At 37.6% G+C, this 16,970-nt stretch overlaps 2 protein-coding genes across 2 annotated transcripts; both read right to left on the bottom strand.

Annotated features, from left to right (window-relative positions):
* Nucleotides 1–10,653: 10,653 nt before the first annotated feature.
* On the bottom strand, nucleotides 10,654–11,169 carry LOC122093474. The gene has a single exon (XM_042663821.1). It carries the CDS (start codon nucleotides 11,075–11,077, stop codon nucleotides 10,802–10,804), a length of 276 nt encoding a protein of 91 aa, XP_042519755.1. The 5' UTR covers nucleotides 11,078–11,169; the 3' UTR covers nucleotides 10,654–10,801.
* Nucleotides 11,170–13,315: 2,146 nt separating this feature from the next.
* LOC122094190 lies at nucleotides 13,316–13,850 on the bottom strand. The gene has a single exon (XM_042664916.1). It carries the CDS (start codon nucleotides 13,725–13,727, stop codon nucleotides 13,443–13,445), a length of 285 nt encoding a protein of 94 aa, XP_042520850.1. The 5' UTR covers nucleotides 13,728–13,850; the 3' UTR covers nucleotides 13,316–13,442.
* Between the last annotated feature and the right edge of the window lie 3,120 nt (nucleotides 13,851–16,970).

The following is a 16,970-nucleotide window of genomic DNA, read 5'->3' as shown; positions in this document are numbered from 1 at the left end:
TTTCATAAAACTGCTTACGGGTCAAGGGCATACATTTTTGGGAACGAATATGTGATTTCAGAAAAATAGGATACACAATTAAAAGTGGCCGACTCCGACGACCTTGTATTGTATGTAACATGTATGATAGTATAATTGAATTCCGATCCTTGAATTTTAGAGATGTGCCATACTCCATTCATGAGTAATACACGCTATCTATGAATAAATATCCCATTCCCACTCACTTGAGGGGTCGGGGGACATGTTGACTTGGACCGTAGCAAATCAATGCAGGAAGGCAAAAAGAGGGAGATGGATGAACACTTGGTATCAAATACGCCCAAGGATGTCAATTTAGGATAGAATCGCAACCGTCCCATTAAATTTTGATATCGGATTGTTTGACTAATAAATGGGACAGTTTTAGGATATGATTTTGAAACTAAATATAAATGGGATGAGATGGTTTTCTGATGGGATTCCCCATGGAACAAATGTTGAAATACTGATTAGGTATTGATGAGGATAAAAATGACACTCCCTTGGGTCATAACTTGGTCGAGTCAACCCCTTGGCTCATTCTTGGCCAAGCTGACCCCTTGGATCGCCTTCTTAAAGAGTCTGATCCGATCCTAATGATTGCGGAGACAACCCCAAGCATCACTCATTGTCAGCTCGGCAGATCTTATCGGTAGGAGATATCCTAACAAATAAGGTAACAGTTACCTAATGCCAAGAGTTATCCTAACAGGAGTGAAATACTCACCAATAACAAGAGTGAAATACTTAACAAAATATGATTCTCTTCAACTACCTCTCTTCATTTACTATCTATAAATATCAAGGTAAGCCCCTAAAAAGGGGATCGATCATGACATAAAGAATTCTCTTGAGTATCTGTTGTTGAAGAAATCTAACTTAGGCATCGGAGGGTCCCCTATCGGGTCAGCTTGGCTCTCCTTTGTCTGCTCTTCTATGCAGGTCCAACGTAAAACATCAAGTCTTGCAAGGAAGATCACCTGGTCAATTTTTACCACAACATGTATCAAATTGAACCAAAACCGGAACCGCAAGTACCATTTTAATATTTCTATTTTCTTGTGTTGAACTGTTGAAGTTTATTTTGTAGACCAAACACCTTCTCAGTCCAATTTTCAATCAGTCTTGCTACATACGAAAGACTGGAGAAATAAAAAACAATTGATCCGAACTGAACTCCAACCATTTGACATGCCTACATGTAGTATTAAAAAAAAGCTAACATTAAGCAAAAAAGGTTGGGCATGCCACTAGGGAGGCGGGGCTCCTCTACTGCGCAATAGAGGTGATAGCTTAGATCTAATGTTTAGGAGCGCTTCGAGGCTCATGCTTGTGTGTTGGGTTCCGTGCCGGGGGTGCTCCAAGGCATTGGATCTAAGCTTCGCCTCTATTGCGCAGTAGAGGAGTCAAATCCACCACTGGGGTGCCCAGCATGAGTCATCCTCTCTTTCTCCACCGCCCCCTTTTGGAAAATACCCCATTGCCCTCTTGTGTCCAGTATTGTGAATGGTGCAAGCCACTAGTTTACAGAATTTACCAAAAGTTGGTGGCATACCCAACCCTCTCCCTTCTATGGAGACGTGTTTGCATGCTCAACTATAATTATCTTGGCCACTAGGGTTATTTGATGGATACTTATGAAGTATTTTGGTGGATAGTAATGAAGTTAGTTTATTCATCAAAATACGTAGACATGGGAGAGCAAGCAGGTGTACATAAAATGTCTTTACTCATATGTCAAGTTTTGGTTCAAACAAATGAAGAGGGCCAAATAGGGTTTAGGGTATATGATTTAATTTAAGTCTAAAATCTAACATACATTTAAGGGGAAAGTTTCTCTTGGCCGAACGGTGGAGTTTTCCTTGGCCATGTGGTGGAGGGAGTGGGACTATATGGCCATTAACGGCCATAAATATCTGTCCGCAATTTATGAATGGTCAAAAGTGACCCAACTGTTGCACGTTACCCTATGAATGCTTATTGAAGGCCTCGATCAAAAGATAATATCTTGATTGTGGTTGAAGGAAAACTTAGTCCGTTAGTTAATCCAAATTATTTATGAAATATATAACTATTAGAATTGCCACATCACCAATTCTTTCTTTGTTTTGGGTAAAGCCACATCATCCATTCATGAGGTGCAACTAGGGTTCTTTTTTTTGGTAAGTAAGCACAACTATAGTTTGAAATAGGGGTGAAAGTTTAGCTTTATCAGTCCAAGCTAACCTTGGCATGTCCTAAGCTAGAACAAGACCTGGTATAAGATACCCTAGCCCTAGGAGTAGGTCAGAGTTATGAATTTTTGGCCTAGAGGCAGGGCCAGGTTGGGCCATGCTTAAGGCCTCAGGCTGAGCCTAGCTAGGCCTCAGGCTGAGCCTAGCTAGGCCTCATCTTCTTCTTTTACTTCTAAGCTTGGGCACATCAAGGTTAGCCTGGCCTAGTCCTAAAAGCAGGTCAAGTTTGAATTTTTCAAGCCCTGAGTCAAAGTCGAGCCAAGCCTGGCCCAGCTAAGGAGATTCTGGGTTCGGTTAGAGTTTTAAAAATCTCGGCCCAACCCGCCTGTGTTGCAAGCCCTAGCTTGAAATTTGACCATTACAGTGGACGCCTTTGATCCATTGGAGAAACATCAAGACACTTTCGCCAAGCCACCACAGCATTGCTCCCCAGTGGTAGCACTTGATTAGAGAGACTAAGGTGGCGTTTGGTTCGAATTATCCGTCGGATCATATTCTAGGGATTCAAGTTCTCATTTAAATTAAATCGTTTGGTTCATATTTTAAGGCAATTGATCTGGAGTAAGCGTGTTCAACTGAATCACCCATTTACACTAAAACTCAAGACTCCACTGGATTAACCTGAATAGGTAAATCCAGAATCGAGTCAGGGATTCCAGGGTTCATATAAAAGGTAGAGAATCAGGGTGAATCAACTTTTATCGGGTTTTTCTCTCACTTTACTCTCATTTGCTTAAAGCAGATCGATGCTCTCTGGTGAAAGTGAAAACGCGAGGTGAGATTTCTTGCTGTGTTTTCTTTTGTCACACATTTACCCGCTTTGCATGGAAGATGATCGCAGCCGATAGCCATCTGAAAACCGATGCTGTATTCAAGGTGCGTTTAGTCCTCTTTATGCGTTTTCTTCTTCTTGATCTTCGCATATGTTTTACTCATATTATTGAGCTTATGTTTCTAATTTTTATGTTGTTACCTTCATATCTAGGGTTTTCCTCTTAGGTTTCTATTTCACTGTGTAATGTTTACACATTTGGCTTAGACGATTGGTTGCCGAGGGTAGTGCAAAATCCATCTGAAGTCAGTGGTATGGTCCGTTATCTTCTTCAATCGAAGATCTGAAACCCTAATTTGGGGATTTTAAGTTTCAGATATAGCATAACAATTATTCCCCCCCCTTTGCTTCTATTCCTCTCTCGGATAACTTGTTTTTGTTGTATGCAAGTTTCTTTGCTCTCGATTCTTGTTCTTCTTAGTTTTTGTTTAGGGTTGAATATGGTATACAGAATCACGCCCTAGTTGCTCTGAAAATGACCGAAGCCTCACCCTCTCTCAACTCTTCTTCCTCCTCCTCTTCTAAGAGCGACTGCAGAGGTCAGTTTTGAAAGAAGGTGAATCTCTGCACTCTCACCCTCTCTCAACTCATATACTCCGTGCTATCTGCTTGATGTGAGTATGACTAATTTTTTTGGGGTGTCTTTTTTGTTTATTGATGGTTGTTTCAGTTGCTGGACTTTGCTCACATTACTAGTAGGGGTTGTGGATTTTGGAACCTACAAACGAAGGTAAATCCCTGCACTCTGTCTCAAGTCTTCTTCTTCCTCACCTTCTTTGTGCCAATCTCTGCTATCACAATGTAATTTTTTTTTCTCAAATCCCTAGACCATGGTTGTCAAATAAGTTGAAAAATCACATGGATTTGGTGTTGCTTTGTTTGTTTATGGAAGGAAGTGGTTGCTTTGTCTATCCTCAAGATTGATAGTGATTTGTGAATCAAAGTTTGGAAATTTACATTTCAGTAGATTTTCTGTTGCTATTCTTTTCCTATTGATGCTCTGTTTGCTATGAAATTATTCATTGAATGTTGCTTGAATGAACAACAATCTGTGACTGAATATTGGATCTTTCTATCCCATTATCACTTTTATAATTGGTAAACACTGGAAGTTTAGTAATCATGGGTTTGAGTGCCTGTATTAAAAAATTATAAAATAACATTTTAATTAATCATGAGCAGTAATTTATTATTTGTTTAATTTGAATGTAGATTTACTCTTACAATGGAGTTTGATGATGGCTACAAGAGGTGAAGGAAAATTATAATCTTTGCTGCAACTGTTGTTGTTATAGCAGTAGACCAGTATATCAAAAAATATCTGAACAAAGAGTCATACCATTGTGAACCCCTACGCGGTATTATTGAGACAGAGAGAATTATCGGTCACACTGATAAAACCTGTCGAGAACAAAAGAGGTTAAGCAAGAGGGTTTTTTTCAGTTTAAGTCATTCGATTAGGGAGAAGGGTCTATTGAGAGATAGCAGATCTGTGCAAGTGAATGAACAACTAGTTATGTTTCTACAGACAGTAGGACACAATGTTAACAAATCGCGTCATTACACACAAGTTTGGACTTTCTGGTGAGACTGTAAGTTGGTACTTTAACCTTGTATTGGGTGCAATCATTAAATTGTATCCGATACTATTGAAACCTCCAAGTGTCGCAACGCATCATCGAATAACAAGTAATGAAGGAAGATTTTACCTTTATTTTAAGGACTGCATCGGAGCCATAGATGGATCCCATATCCCTGCGTGGGTGCATCTAAGCGACCATTCGAGGTTCCGTGATAGGAAGGGTGATATTTTCTAAAATATTCTTGCTGCCTATGACTTTGACATGAAATATACTTACATTTTTTCTGGTTGGGAAGGGTCAGCATCAGATGCTCGAATCTTAAACAATGCATTGCACAAAGATGGTGACGGGAAATTGGTGGTACCACGAGGTAAATATTATCTCGTTGATGCTAGGTATGCTAACCAAGCGGGGTTCTTACGGCCATATCGAAACGTTCGATACCATCTGAAAGAGTGGAGAAATTGTAATCAGTCACCAAGTGATAAAAAGGAATTGTTTAACCTGAGACATTCACAATTAAGAAACATGATTGAACGTTCATTTGGCCTCCTGAAGTCAAGATTCAAGATCTTGAAAAACCAACCAGAATATCCTTTCAAAACACAAGCAAGAATTGTGTTGGCATTTGTGCTATTGCACAACCACATTCTTACACAGAATAGTATTGAAGAAGAAGAGCGATGGCTTGATGAAGAGGATGAAGAGGGTGAAGAAGATAGTACTAGTACCCAATCTACCCCTCACCAAGTACATGATGATGTTGAAGACGATAGTTCTGATGGAGAGGATTATGTGCAGGAGAATACTGATTGGGATCTATTTTGAGAACAAATTATTGACCAAATGTGGGCTGATTGGGTGGCTGACAATTTGTCCTACTCATATTGAGTATTTATGAACAGAAATATTTGCTATTGATTAACTTCTATTTAGAATGTATTTCTGATGTGGACAATTTTAATTTTTTTGCATGGTTTGGGATGACTGTATAACTTAAACATACTTGGTTTAAAATTTTATGTTGTGGGATGCATGTATGTAGACTATTAACTGAATTGCAATGCTAGGTTTATGGATTTCCCAATTAGTAATTGTTATTATTACTTGGAATTTATGAAATATACTCACATTGTATTGTATTGTGGTGTATTTTGTTAGTTTTGATGTGATGGAACCAACAAGAGATTCTAATAGTAGGTCACGGGACATTGTTTCATGGCCTAGTGCCGTTTCTCATTACATGTTGGAATGTATATTGAAGCAGTGCAAGAGTGGTAAGAGTGAAGATAATGGACTAAAAAAGAGCAGTTCATTGAAATTTCCAACCAACTAAAAGAGAAATTCTTCACTAGTTACGACTGTGAACAAGTGAGAAACCACTTTCGGATTTGGAAGCAAAGGCTTAGAGCATTGGGTGATCTACAGAAGCAAAGTGGGTTGGGTTGGAATGCATCTGATATGAGATTTGATGCTCCTCAACACTTCTGGAATGACTATAGGGTATAATGGAATTTTTTAAATTATAATTTCTATATAATTGTGTTTTTTTTTCTTTCTTACTTAAAACATAAGTACATTGACATTGTCTTTTATATTGCTAGAAAATAGAACAAAAGTATTGGAAGGAACATAGTGTGCTCTCAATTCACCTTGAAGTTAGAGCTTTGCTAAGGAAAGAGATGGCAACTGGGAATGATTCAACAGTCCCCTCTGAAGCTGCCACTGAAGTTATGATGGATGTGACTGGTACTCAGGTTGAGGGAATAGGGAACAATGATGGTGTTCGCTATGAACCTATTGAACCTGAAGAAAGTGTTTCTTCCACTCCCATTGGTAGTACCAGTCGTTCTCGAGGAACACCTCGTGGGTCCGTCAACAGTGGTAGAGAAAAGAGGAAGAAAGGTGCAACTGAAAAGGTGGTAAGTCCATTGAAATCGATTGCTAACTCAATCAAAAATATGGTAATGAGTGAAGCTCCGTCTGAATTTGGGAGAGCAATTATAGATGCTGTTGATGCCATTCCAGACCTCAATTTCCAACAAAAGTTTAAGGTCAAGGAATATTTCATGGCCAAGAAGAATTCTGCCATTATCTTTTTGAAAACAAGAGTAAAAGATAGGCGAAATTTACTTGAGATGTACTTGCCAGAGATTGAGAAGAATTGAGGTGACAATAGGAAGTGAGAAGAATTCTAAGACAATGGTTTTTTGAATAGAAATTTGATGTGTTTGGTTGATGTAACTTGATATTATGTTAAGTCTGTGACAATGTGATGAATATGGTCTTAAGAAATATTAAGACAATGGTTCTTTGTATGTTCCTCTCTGAATGATTTCAAGGTTTAAGTATGGACAACCTCATTCTTATTTGTCATAATATTTTGGGTTATTTGCTATGGTATAAATAGGGAATTAGTTGTACTATATCGGTATCTATTCTTGTGGATGTCCATTGACAAGTATTCATCTTGCTGTAGTCATGCCCCATAAAAATGTCTTTAATTTATGGAATTCTATTGCATATGTTAGACTGACCAATTGCAAAAGTGATTAAACCTTTATTTTGGGTCTTTGGATGATGGCTTTGTTTGTTCTTGTCAACTTGCATTGAAGATTTCATTGGACTGGTTGACTAGATATTATCTCTATTTGGAGCTGGTTTGGATGAGAGGTTTTCTGAACATCTATGGGGCATACAAATTCATGTTGGGAAGATCAATGAGGCGATGATGCCCAGTGCATTTATTAGGATCCTTGTAGGTGAATCTTGATCACTTTTGTTTTCTTTTATTTCTTTCTTTTCCCACCACTGTATATCAGTTTCAGTTCCTGTTTAGGAGGCATAAAATTTGTGCCATTGAAGTCAAGTCTCCTATTTTTTTGTTTTAAGCATCCTCCCCTCAAAATTATTCTCTTATTACCTCATATCTGTCCATCACACTCAGATGAGGGGCGTACTTAATAGTATTTTTTTATGTATATTTCCTCTCTTGAAAATGTTTGTGTTAACTTACAGATGATATCGAATGTGTCTGCTTGTGCTATTGCGAAGTGTGATTACTGTGAGAAAGATTGCTCAATTTTCACTTCTAAGTCAGGGTCACATGTTGGAAGCAAATTTTTTAAATGTTCAATGAATTGCCCCTTCTTCATATGGGTTGACCATCTTAAGATGTGTGAGTGTGGAACGGTCAGTGTAAGGTCAGAACTACGAAGACAAGTGCAAATTATTGTCGATATTTTTTGTGTTGTCCACAATCAACTAGGGTATGAATTTCTTAAATTTTTTATTTTTTATTTTATTTTTTCAAATGTTTAAGATTTGAATGTTTATTTCCTTGTATTCTTATAAGATGATTATATTTGCTTTATAGGTTGAAAACAAAGGTTGTTGAATGTTCGAATGGATATCAAATTCAAGCCCAAGTTATCATACTTACCAGACTCCACCTAGGTCACTATGCTTGAAAACCTCAACTTCATCGTCTTCTTCCCCTTCATCAGACTATATCAAAGGATACTTAAACGGTGCAATAAAAGAATCGGAAGGTCATACGAGGATGCTGAGAGATGTTCTTGACACAGTCAAGAAGCTTGATTTAAACAAAAATGTAGGATGAACTTTTTTGGAATTTTTTGGAAAAGAAAAGGTCGAAGCCATTATAATGATATTGAGTTCATTATCCTTTTTTTTTTTTTTTATAAAAAGACTTAATTATCATTTACTAGTACCTGGATGAACTCAATACTATATTATACCTTTACATGCTTCTTCTCTCATTTGGTCCTAAGGACCTATATTACTTGTATAAGTCATTGGAGACTATTGTTTCTACCCACTTTGAAGAAGATCTATCTCCATAATCCAAATCATGCTCTGGTTTGGGCAATTTTCAGATCTGAAGCATATGAAATTACTGCTGACCTGACTAACAGATCATGATTCTCTTTAGGTATGACTTTATTTCTCATCTATGGAGGGCTACTCTACCGAGGTTTAAAGGCCATCAGTAATAGAGATGTCCATCAGTTAAACTTTTCACATATTACCATAAAAAAGAAAAAGAAAAAGAAAAAAATAAAAAATAAAGTACATGGGTGGAACAAGTTTTAGTTTTTAGTTTTGTTTTTTGGATTTTTTTTTTTTTTTTTGCCAACAGAACATGGGTTCAAAGACTCAAAGCTAACAAAACAGTTTTACACTCAGAATCAATGACCAGAATTAAGGTAACCAAACAGTTTTTCACTCAGAATCAAATGACAGAATCAGGGTAATCAAACAGTTTTTCATTCAGAATCAAGTGACAGAATCAAGATAACCAAACAGTTTTTTTACCAAAAAGAAATTATTCCAAAAAAACTCATTCATATGAGTTAGATCCAGAATCCTGAATCCCTGGAATCTGATCCGATGGATAATTCGAACCAAACGCCCCCTGAAGCTAATCCAGAAACTCGATTCAGGCCAGGATCTGAAAGTTTGGGGGGAACAATGTTAATTAGAACTCTACAGAAGAAAGAAGCCGTATATTGATTGAGAAGTAATATAGCTGCAGAAATTTCTGATTTTTCTTAAAAAAAAAAAGAAAAAAGAATTACTGATTTCGTTTCAGGACAAGAAAAATGGGGGAAAATATGGAAGAATTAATTGTTGGGACCCCAACAGATAAGATGCATGACTCTCTCAGCTTTCTCAGTTTTTCTGGTTCTTCGCTGTTCGTCCAATGCAGCTTTCTTTGAAGGATCGGCACTACCGGAAACCCATTTGATTTGACTGGAAGCCCCTGATTCCGATATGGGTTTCCCACTGTGGAACTTGAGTTCAGTCATCGTTCCTTGAGATCTCTGGTCTTTCAACCCTTGAAGAGCTCTTATGCAGATTCTGCTTGTGCACCTCAAACTCATCAATCGTCGTCACTCCTTCCCAAATTCACTCTATCTTCGAAAATTAACACTGAAGAAGAAGACGATTGATAGCACAAAAAAAGGTTTCGATCTCAGATTGATGTTTCGTGGAATCAATAGCCCATATATAGTGGAGGATTTGAGTTTGGGTAAACTTCACTCTTTTGATAGCACGAGGAAAACAAAACGAAACAGTGGATGATGCTCGGGCTCCCAGACTCTTGCGCAGTGGTTTTCATTTCATTAATTAATTCAGATATCTACACGTGGTTTTGATTTTTTCTGTGGACCATGACACCAACTCACAAGTGGTGTACAAAACCGCCACCGGTTTTGAAAGCCCACAGGGTCTTCCTCTACCTGTAGGTTTTACATTGTTCATCGAGTGATTGAGAGCTTCATCCTTTCGGATCTTAAATATGTTCATCGTCAAGGTCTAAAATCCCAGAATTTGAGTATGGGTAATTGATCGGAAGGCCTGCAACCCTAAAAATTGGAATTGAGAAGAAAAACAATTGCAAATTTGTGATTTTTTTTCAAAGTCTTCGATTGAAAAAACCTGTAAATCTTATTAGAGGCAAGTCTTATTTGAAACGACCAATTCAAGAAGATGTGCAGGATCGGGATCCATTGAAATCGGGGTAGACGGATTTCATCAATTCCAATCTAATTTCTGGAATCAGGTTCAGTTCTTATCAGTATCTATTAACATCAACCAACATGAAGAGTCGGGGATTGGATAAAGCCACTACCTAACCCAAACCTTTCTCTGATTTATCCTTACAAGTGAAAGTTGATGAGAGAGGGAAAAGGTCAAATTGCTGTTTCAATCGCTTCATTGAAGTTATCTTCTGAATGTTGGATATGTATGATCCCAATCCGATCCCTTCCGCTGCGCGATTGGGTTTCAGCCATCACTGAACAGATAACTAACAGGGTAAGCTTATTGTTGAGTTCGATTGAGACGGTAACAGACTTGAATTCAATCATGATTGGGAGATTTTGATTGTTGATGCGTGTCGTAAAATTGCAATTAACCAGAAATCGAGCACAGCTTAATGGAATAGAAAGACAAATGATAAGAAATTAGGAATGATGTATATAATCTCTTTACTTCGTCTCTGGAATCAATGTTCTCTCAATCAGTATTTACAAAATTGGAGGAAATAGGAGTGATACAGCTCCGGAGTGGCACAAGTCATTAGCAGTAGAAACATTTGGAGCTCAATTGGGACCCCAACAGCTCAAGTACATAACTTTTCTCAGAGATTCTTCCGATTGCTTCAACTTCTCTTCGGATCGAACCACCTTCTTAGCCATCTCAATTGAAGAAGAGGAAGAGGGAAGTCTTTTGGCTTGAGAAAGAGATCTGCAATTGTTCTTGGCGTGTTGATGGAGAGATCTAATGGCGTAATTCCATCTACAAAACCCTTGATCCTTCAGTGCTTCGACTGCCCCAACGCTTGCAGCCACAACCCAAGCTCTGCTTGTAGAACTCATTTCTTTTCTTCGCTATTGATGTTGCTTCTCTTTGTATCTCGAGAATCAAGTGGAGTGAGAGCAGTTTGAATTCAGTTTGGGAGGATAAGGTAGATACAGAAACCTTAAATAGGAAGAGAGAAGAGAGAGAGATGGTGAGGATAAGTCATAAGACCATTGAAACTGTATTAGTGGTAAACCCGTGGGCGGTTTTGCCAATGGTTTGGGAATTCGGAGGAGCATTACTTTCATCTCCATATTATATACAGATTGACTATTTTATCCATGCAGATAAGAGGCACCGTACCAGATACAAGGGGTAAAATTGGTAAAATTGATAATCTAATTTGACTGGGACTTTGATTTTACTTCCGGAAACAGTTTTTTCCTTTTTTTATACCCAGAAATGGAAAAACATTTCAAAAACTTTTTTTTTTTTTTGTTTGTCTCAGTTATTTTTTAAAATAGAAATAAAAATTTATGTCTATTTCTGTGTTTAGAAACATGAATAGAGAAACAAGTTAAACTTGTTTTTCTATTTGTAAAAACAAATGGGAGCGGCCAAAATTATGAAAACCTGATACTTCACTCAACCTACCCAAACCCTCAACCCATACAATTTCGGAATGCCTTCATTCTTCTGAAGCACATCTCCGTGAGGCATACTTGCAACTTCAAAGTTATGCCTTCACTTGTGAGTTGTATTCCTACAACTCCATGCTTTCACATGTCTTGAACTCGACTACATTGTTGAAAATGTTTCAAAAAACAGAAAAATCAAACATCTTTTGTATTTCTAAAAATCATTTCTTAACATAAAAATAATAAAAATCGTTTCTATTATTTTTAGACATAGAAACAGAAAAAACAAAATAATTTGTCTAAAAATATTTTTAGACAAACTAGCCCTAAATTGTCTCTCAGAAATTCAGAATTGAAGATAAAACTGCTGAAGTGAGAGCTCGTGGACCACAGCCCCTTGCAACTTGCGAGTGGGATGGCAAAACTAGGTGCCCACATATCACTTCCCAATAATATACAGGAAATGCTTACATTTAATAGTCTTTTTTAAACTCACTTTTAACTGGATCATGGGAGATCAATAATTGGACTTTTTGGATTATACATAATCAGATCCGCTGTAGGTATCTTTCTTTATTAAAATTGCTGTCTTTTCAAAAGTATAATCTGTCTATTAAAACTCATCATAAAGTATCCATTATTTAAAAAATATAAAAAATTAAAATTTTTAATATTTTTGAGGAAATATTTTTATTTAATTCCCTTTTTTTTTAAATAAAAATAAGAGAGGTGTTTTCTGTCTGAAAGGTCCCCTTACATACGGGGTCCCCCAAGAGGTAGGGTGGTCATGTCGGCTCGTGCCTCATGTACCTATGGTATAAGGAGAACACTTAAACAGAAAACTTTGTCCTTAAAATATATCATATCTTTTATCAGGTAAAACTATAAAACTACGGTTCAATGAATCAAAAGCAAATAGGTGGAATTGATCGTACCTAACCTAAATTCATTCTTACCTAAAACAGCCGATGTTTTTAGTTGATGCATACAAAAATTTATGGTAACATATAAACCAAGCCAATGCAAGGCCTAGCTTTGTGAAAGGGGGGATTCTTAACAGCCACACCACTTTTCCAGAAAACCCTTAGCCTTATTGTTTTTGGCACTTTATAGTAGAAGATTTTTTTATCTTTTAAGCAAGATATATAAAAGAACGTACTAATAATGTGAAATAAAATAAAATTATTCATTAGAGGATAGCAAAGTGATTTATATGGGAAGAAAAGAGATAAACACACGTACCCAGCGGCACAGAGAAACTTCTGTTTCAGATATAGAGAGATGGATAGGGGTTAGGCAGATCACAGATGCAACAAGGAAATATTGGTGAGGGGTCACCGCATTGTGAAATATTTGTTTTGGTGGGGCTAAAGTGTACTGTAATTATCTATCGTACGTACTAGTTCCTATGTTCAAATAGTCATAGGAGATGGCCTCAGAGTCCAGCTAATGATCGAAAAAGGAATATCATGAGAAATGGATAAAGGTTGAAGAGGAGGAGAGCACCGCGGCTTCATGATTGGACATGTGGATGTGAGCTGGGCTATGAATGGGGTTGGACTGTATCCGTATGCTTGTATATTCTTAAATTAAGCATACAAATAATTCATCAGCCATTATTAATTATATATGATCAGTCAAAGGGTTATAGATGCTAGTTTCTAGTTTGATGAAAGATTAGTGACAACTCCCACAGAATCAATTGATGTTCTTAATCATCAGTATAGTATATACAGAATGGCCAAAATGGGAGTAATACAGCTATGAAGTGGCACATGTGGTGAGCAGTAGAGAGGTTTGGAACTCAATTGGGACCCCAACAGCTCAAGTACATAACTTTCCTGAGAGATTCTTCCGATTGCTTCATCTTTTCATCGCCTGGAACCACCTTCTTAGCCATTACCATTGAAGAAGAGGAAGAGGAAGAGGGAAGTCTTTTGGCTTGAGAAAGAGATCCGCAATTGTTCTTGGCGTGTTGATGGAGAGATCTCAAGGCGTAATTCCATCTACACAACCCCCCTTGATCCTTGAGTGCTTCGACAGCCCCAACGCTTGCAGCCACGATCCAAGCTCTGCTCGTGGAACTCATTTTCTGTTCTGTATTCCCTTCTGTTGTTCCTTCTGATCTTTGAATCTCGAGAATCAAGTAGAGTGAGAATTTATGGATTGTGAACCTATGAACTCAGTTTGGATTGAGCTTGAAACGATAAGGTAGACACAGAGACCTTAAATAGGAAGGGGGCAAGAGATGGTGATGATTAGATCACTGAAACTATGAGTCAATTAGAACCCGTGGGCGGTTTTGCCAATGGTTTCGGAAATCCCAAGAGCCAATTGTTTTGTCTCAATATAATATATAAATTGACTAGCTTACCCATCCAGTAAGGTGTACTATACTAGATACAATGGGGCAAAATGGGTAATCCAATTCGAAATCTTTACCAGATAATAATACATTAGAAATAGTATCAGAAATTGATAAAAAATTAAGATTTAAGCCTTTGACGATGAGACTACTCACTGACGAGCCCATGGACCCACGGTCCCACAGTCCACCCAAGTGGAATGACAAAAATTGGCGTCCACTGCTGGTTGAAAAGAAGAGAAAACCGGAAGCGGAATTATTGGTGGTTTCCTCAAAACTTGGGATTGGGTTTTCCGAAGTTGCGTCAGCTTCTCATGGTTTTACCATTCTTTCTTTATTCCCTCCATATATTTTCTATGGAACGAAGCTTCTCGTTTATATTTTTCTATTTCCTCCTTCCTATTGCAGAGGAGAATCCCTATTTAAGCCCTATTAAACAATCTTAATTGTCTTGACATCTAACTCGACACTGCATATCAGTGAGCTTTCCTTTTAATATTGAAGATTCATTCTGTACAGGTCTTCACTCGATCGGATCTCCCGTTTCAAAGAAATCTTTAATAATTGGTATAATGGAAGAGGAGGGACAAAGATGAGTGGCAATTCGAGGATTTGCAAATTCGAGTCAGGCTTCAAGGCAATGCAGAGAAGCAATTAGGCAAAGTCTGCCATGTCCAAACAAATTAGGCATTTATCGGGAGACATGACCTAATGAGAGATTTTGAAGAATTACTGTTAGATCAAACACCAAAAAATACGAAAATAAATAGATAAAAGATTCGTACGACACAAAGATTTAACTAAGTTCACACACCAGGGTGGTGTGCTACGTACTTGGGCAAAAAAGAAGATGTTTCACTATACAGAAAAGAGATTACACCCAAGCAACGATGCGAAAACTTGCCATGAAACCCTAACTCGAAAAAACCTTAAAAATACAATAACTTTCTCAACAAGACTCCAAGTCGCTAGTCGACCCATCGGGTCGGAGTCAATCAGGTGGCTCCGGGCTTGGGCCTATCGGCCCAACCCCTCTGTTTCCATCACAGATCTCAGAAAACTTTCCATTTAGATCGCCACCAAAATATTTCAGAACGGGTCAATCTTCAAAAAAGGCCAAGAATTCAAGACAAACTTAACAATTATTTTGATGAGATCAAAAGGAAATGAGAAAAGGAGAAGGCAGAGACTTTCGTGCACTTAATCTGCTGGGGTCCCAAGTAATCAATGTGTAGTTTAGAACTTAAGAATTTCAATTGAAACAAATATCCTATTAGTAATTTGCGCTAGGGCAATAGTCTTAATGGTTCCACATCCTATAGATTAGTTCGAATGGTTACAACTTCTGTAAATGCTAGTTTCTCGTTGGATGAAAGCTTTAGTGACAACCAATAATAATTAAAAACATTGGCGTGTCAATTAGAAGAAGATAATGAGAACATAGATGATATGGTGGAAAATCTATTAAGGGCAAATTTTGAGGAAGGAAAATATTCTACCTTCTATATCCGATCATCTTCCACAAGGAAGAAGTCAGTCTCTAGAACCCTTGAATGTAACTTGAATCCTGATCCTGATGTTGATAGTTCTTTAGCTGCTTTCTCGGATGAGCTTTCAGAGCCTATGCCATTTTCGAATCCCGATAATGAGATGGATTCAAAAGAGAGTTCAAAGTCTATGGAAAATTTGAATCTAAAAAATGATCCCTATGATGGAGAATCATTCATTCATATTTTTAATGGGATGTAACGACAACTGTTATCTCTCTAGGGGTAGAGACAAAGATGAACCACGAGGTGGCCCATCAAGTTGATAATAAAGATGGTTCATTGGATTTTCCTGAGGAAGAGTCAGAGTTGACCAATGATGACAATGACTCTGGTCATGGTGTTTTCAGAAACCTGACCCATCTGGTTTTCAAAAGCTCTTTGCGAAAGAGTCATTGCGTCAGAAGTGCCCCGTACTATTTTCGCTCTCATGATTGGGCTACTTAATTCTTCCATAGTCTTCTTTTCGAGTGTCGAAATGTTCCTTTTCAATTTTCCTTTGTGATGCAAGGTCTATTCTGCTTGTTTTTTTGGGGCTGCTCTCCCTTACTTTGGCTTGTCTAATAGGGGGAATGGTCACCTTATTTTGTTTTTTATTATTTTTTTCTAATATAACTTTTCTTACCTATCAAAAAAAAAAAAGGCATATAATTTTCTGTTTTATTAAAAAAGTACTTTATCTACCGCTTGCAATTGAAAAGTTCCATCCATCTTTGCCGATGAACGTAGTATTATGTTTGTCTCAAATTCTTGATCATTATGAGATATGAATTCTTGATCTAATGTGACATATTTTGGTGGTTTGGTGGTGATTTGAAAGAGATTATTTTCTAGGGTCTGTGACGGTAGCATAATGTGTGAGACAAAACTCCAATGATTCGATATAACCGGCCTGAATGTGACCTAATGGACGACTCAAGTTGAAGGAGTATATATCAGCTCCACTGTAATTTTTCTTCCATCACATATATACAATGGAGCATTATTATAATATATACTTGTTTTCACTCCAGATTCATTTTCACCATCGCCTGTGGACGTGATATCTCTATGTCATTTTGTTTTAATATTCATTTTCTTCGTGATTTTTGTTGTTTGTTCTAATAACCTCTCTCTCTCTCTCTCTTTATTTTTTCTGGAAGAATGAATATAGAACTTCAGGTTCAGGAAGCAAGCAAAACCTTCTCTTCAAATCAATTTTACCCTCGAAGCATTATTTCCTCTCAAAGGCACAAAATTTGCAAGAACCGATTCCGATCGGTCATTCCTCTTCAACCTCTCAAGTTTGAAGCTTCGGTGACTGATATCATTTTTAACATCTTGACCTTTATTAGATCCCCCAGAAGCATCCCAATATTGAAAGCTCGAATTTCGTCCGAAGAGACTTGCATCTCTGCAAGGACACAGAACTCAGGTAATT

The sequence above is a fragment of the Macadamia integrifolia genome, chromosome 11 (genome assembly GCF_013358625.1).
Source record: "Macadamia integrifolia cultivar HAES 741 chromosome 11, SCU_Mint_v3, whole genome shotgun sequence".
In the NCBI taxonomy this organism is placed as follows: domain Eukaryota; kingdom Viridiplantae; phylum Streptophyta; class Magnoliopsida; order Proteales; family Proteaceae; genus Macadamia; species Macadamia integrifolia.
This window is presented reverse-complemented; position numbering and strand designations above follow the sequence as displayed.

Coding starts and splice junctions, on each gene's coding strand:
- LOC122093474 (XM_042663821.1), bottom strand. CDS start 11,077: ATGAGTTCTACAAGCAGAGCTTGGGTTGTGGCTGCAAGCGTTGGGGCA.
- LOC122094190 (XM_042664916.1), bottom strand. CDS start 13,727: ATGAGTTCCACGAGCAGAGCTTGGATCGTGGCTGCAAGCGTTGGGGCT.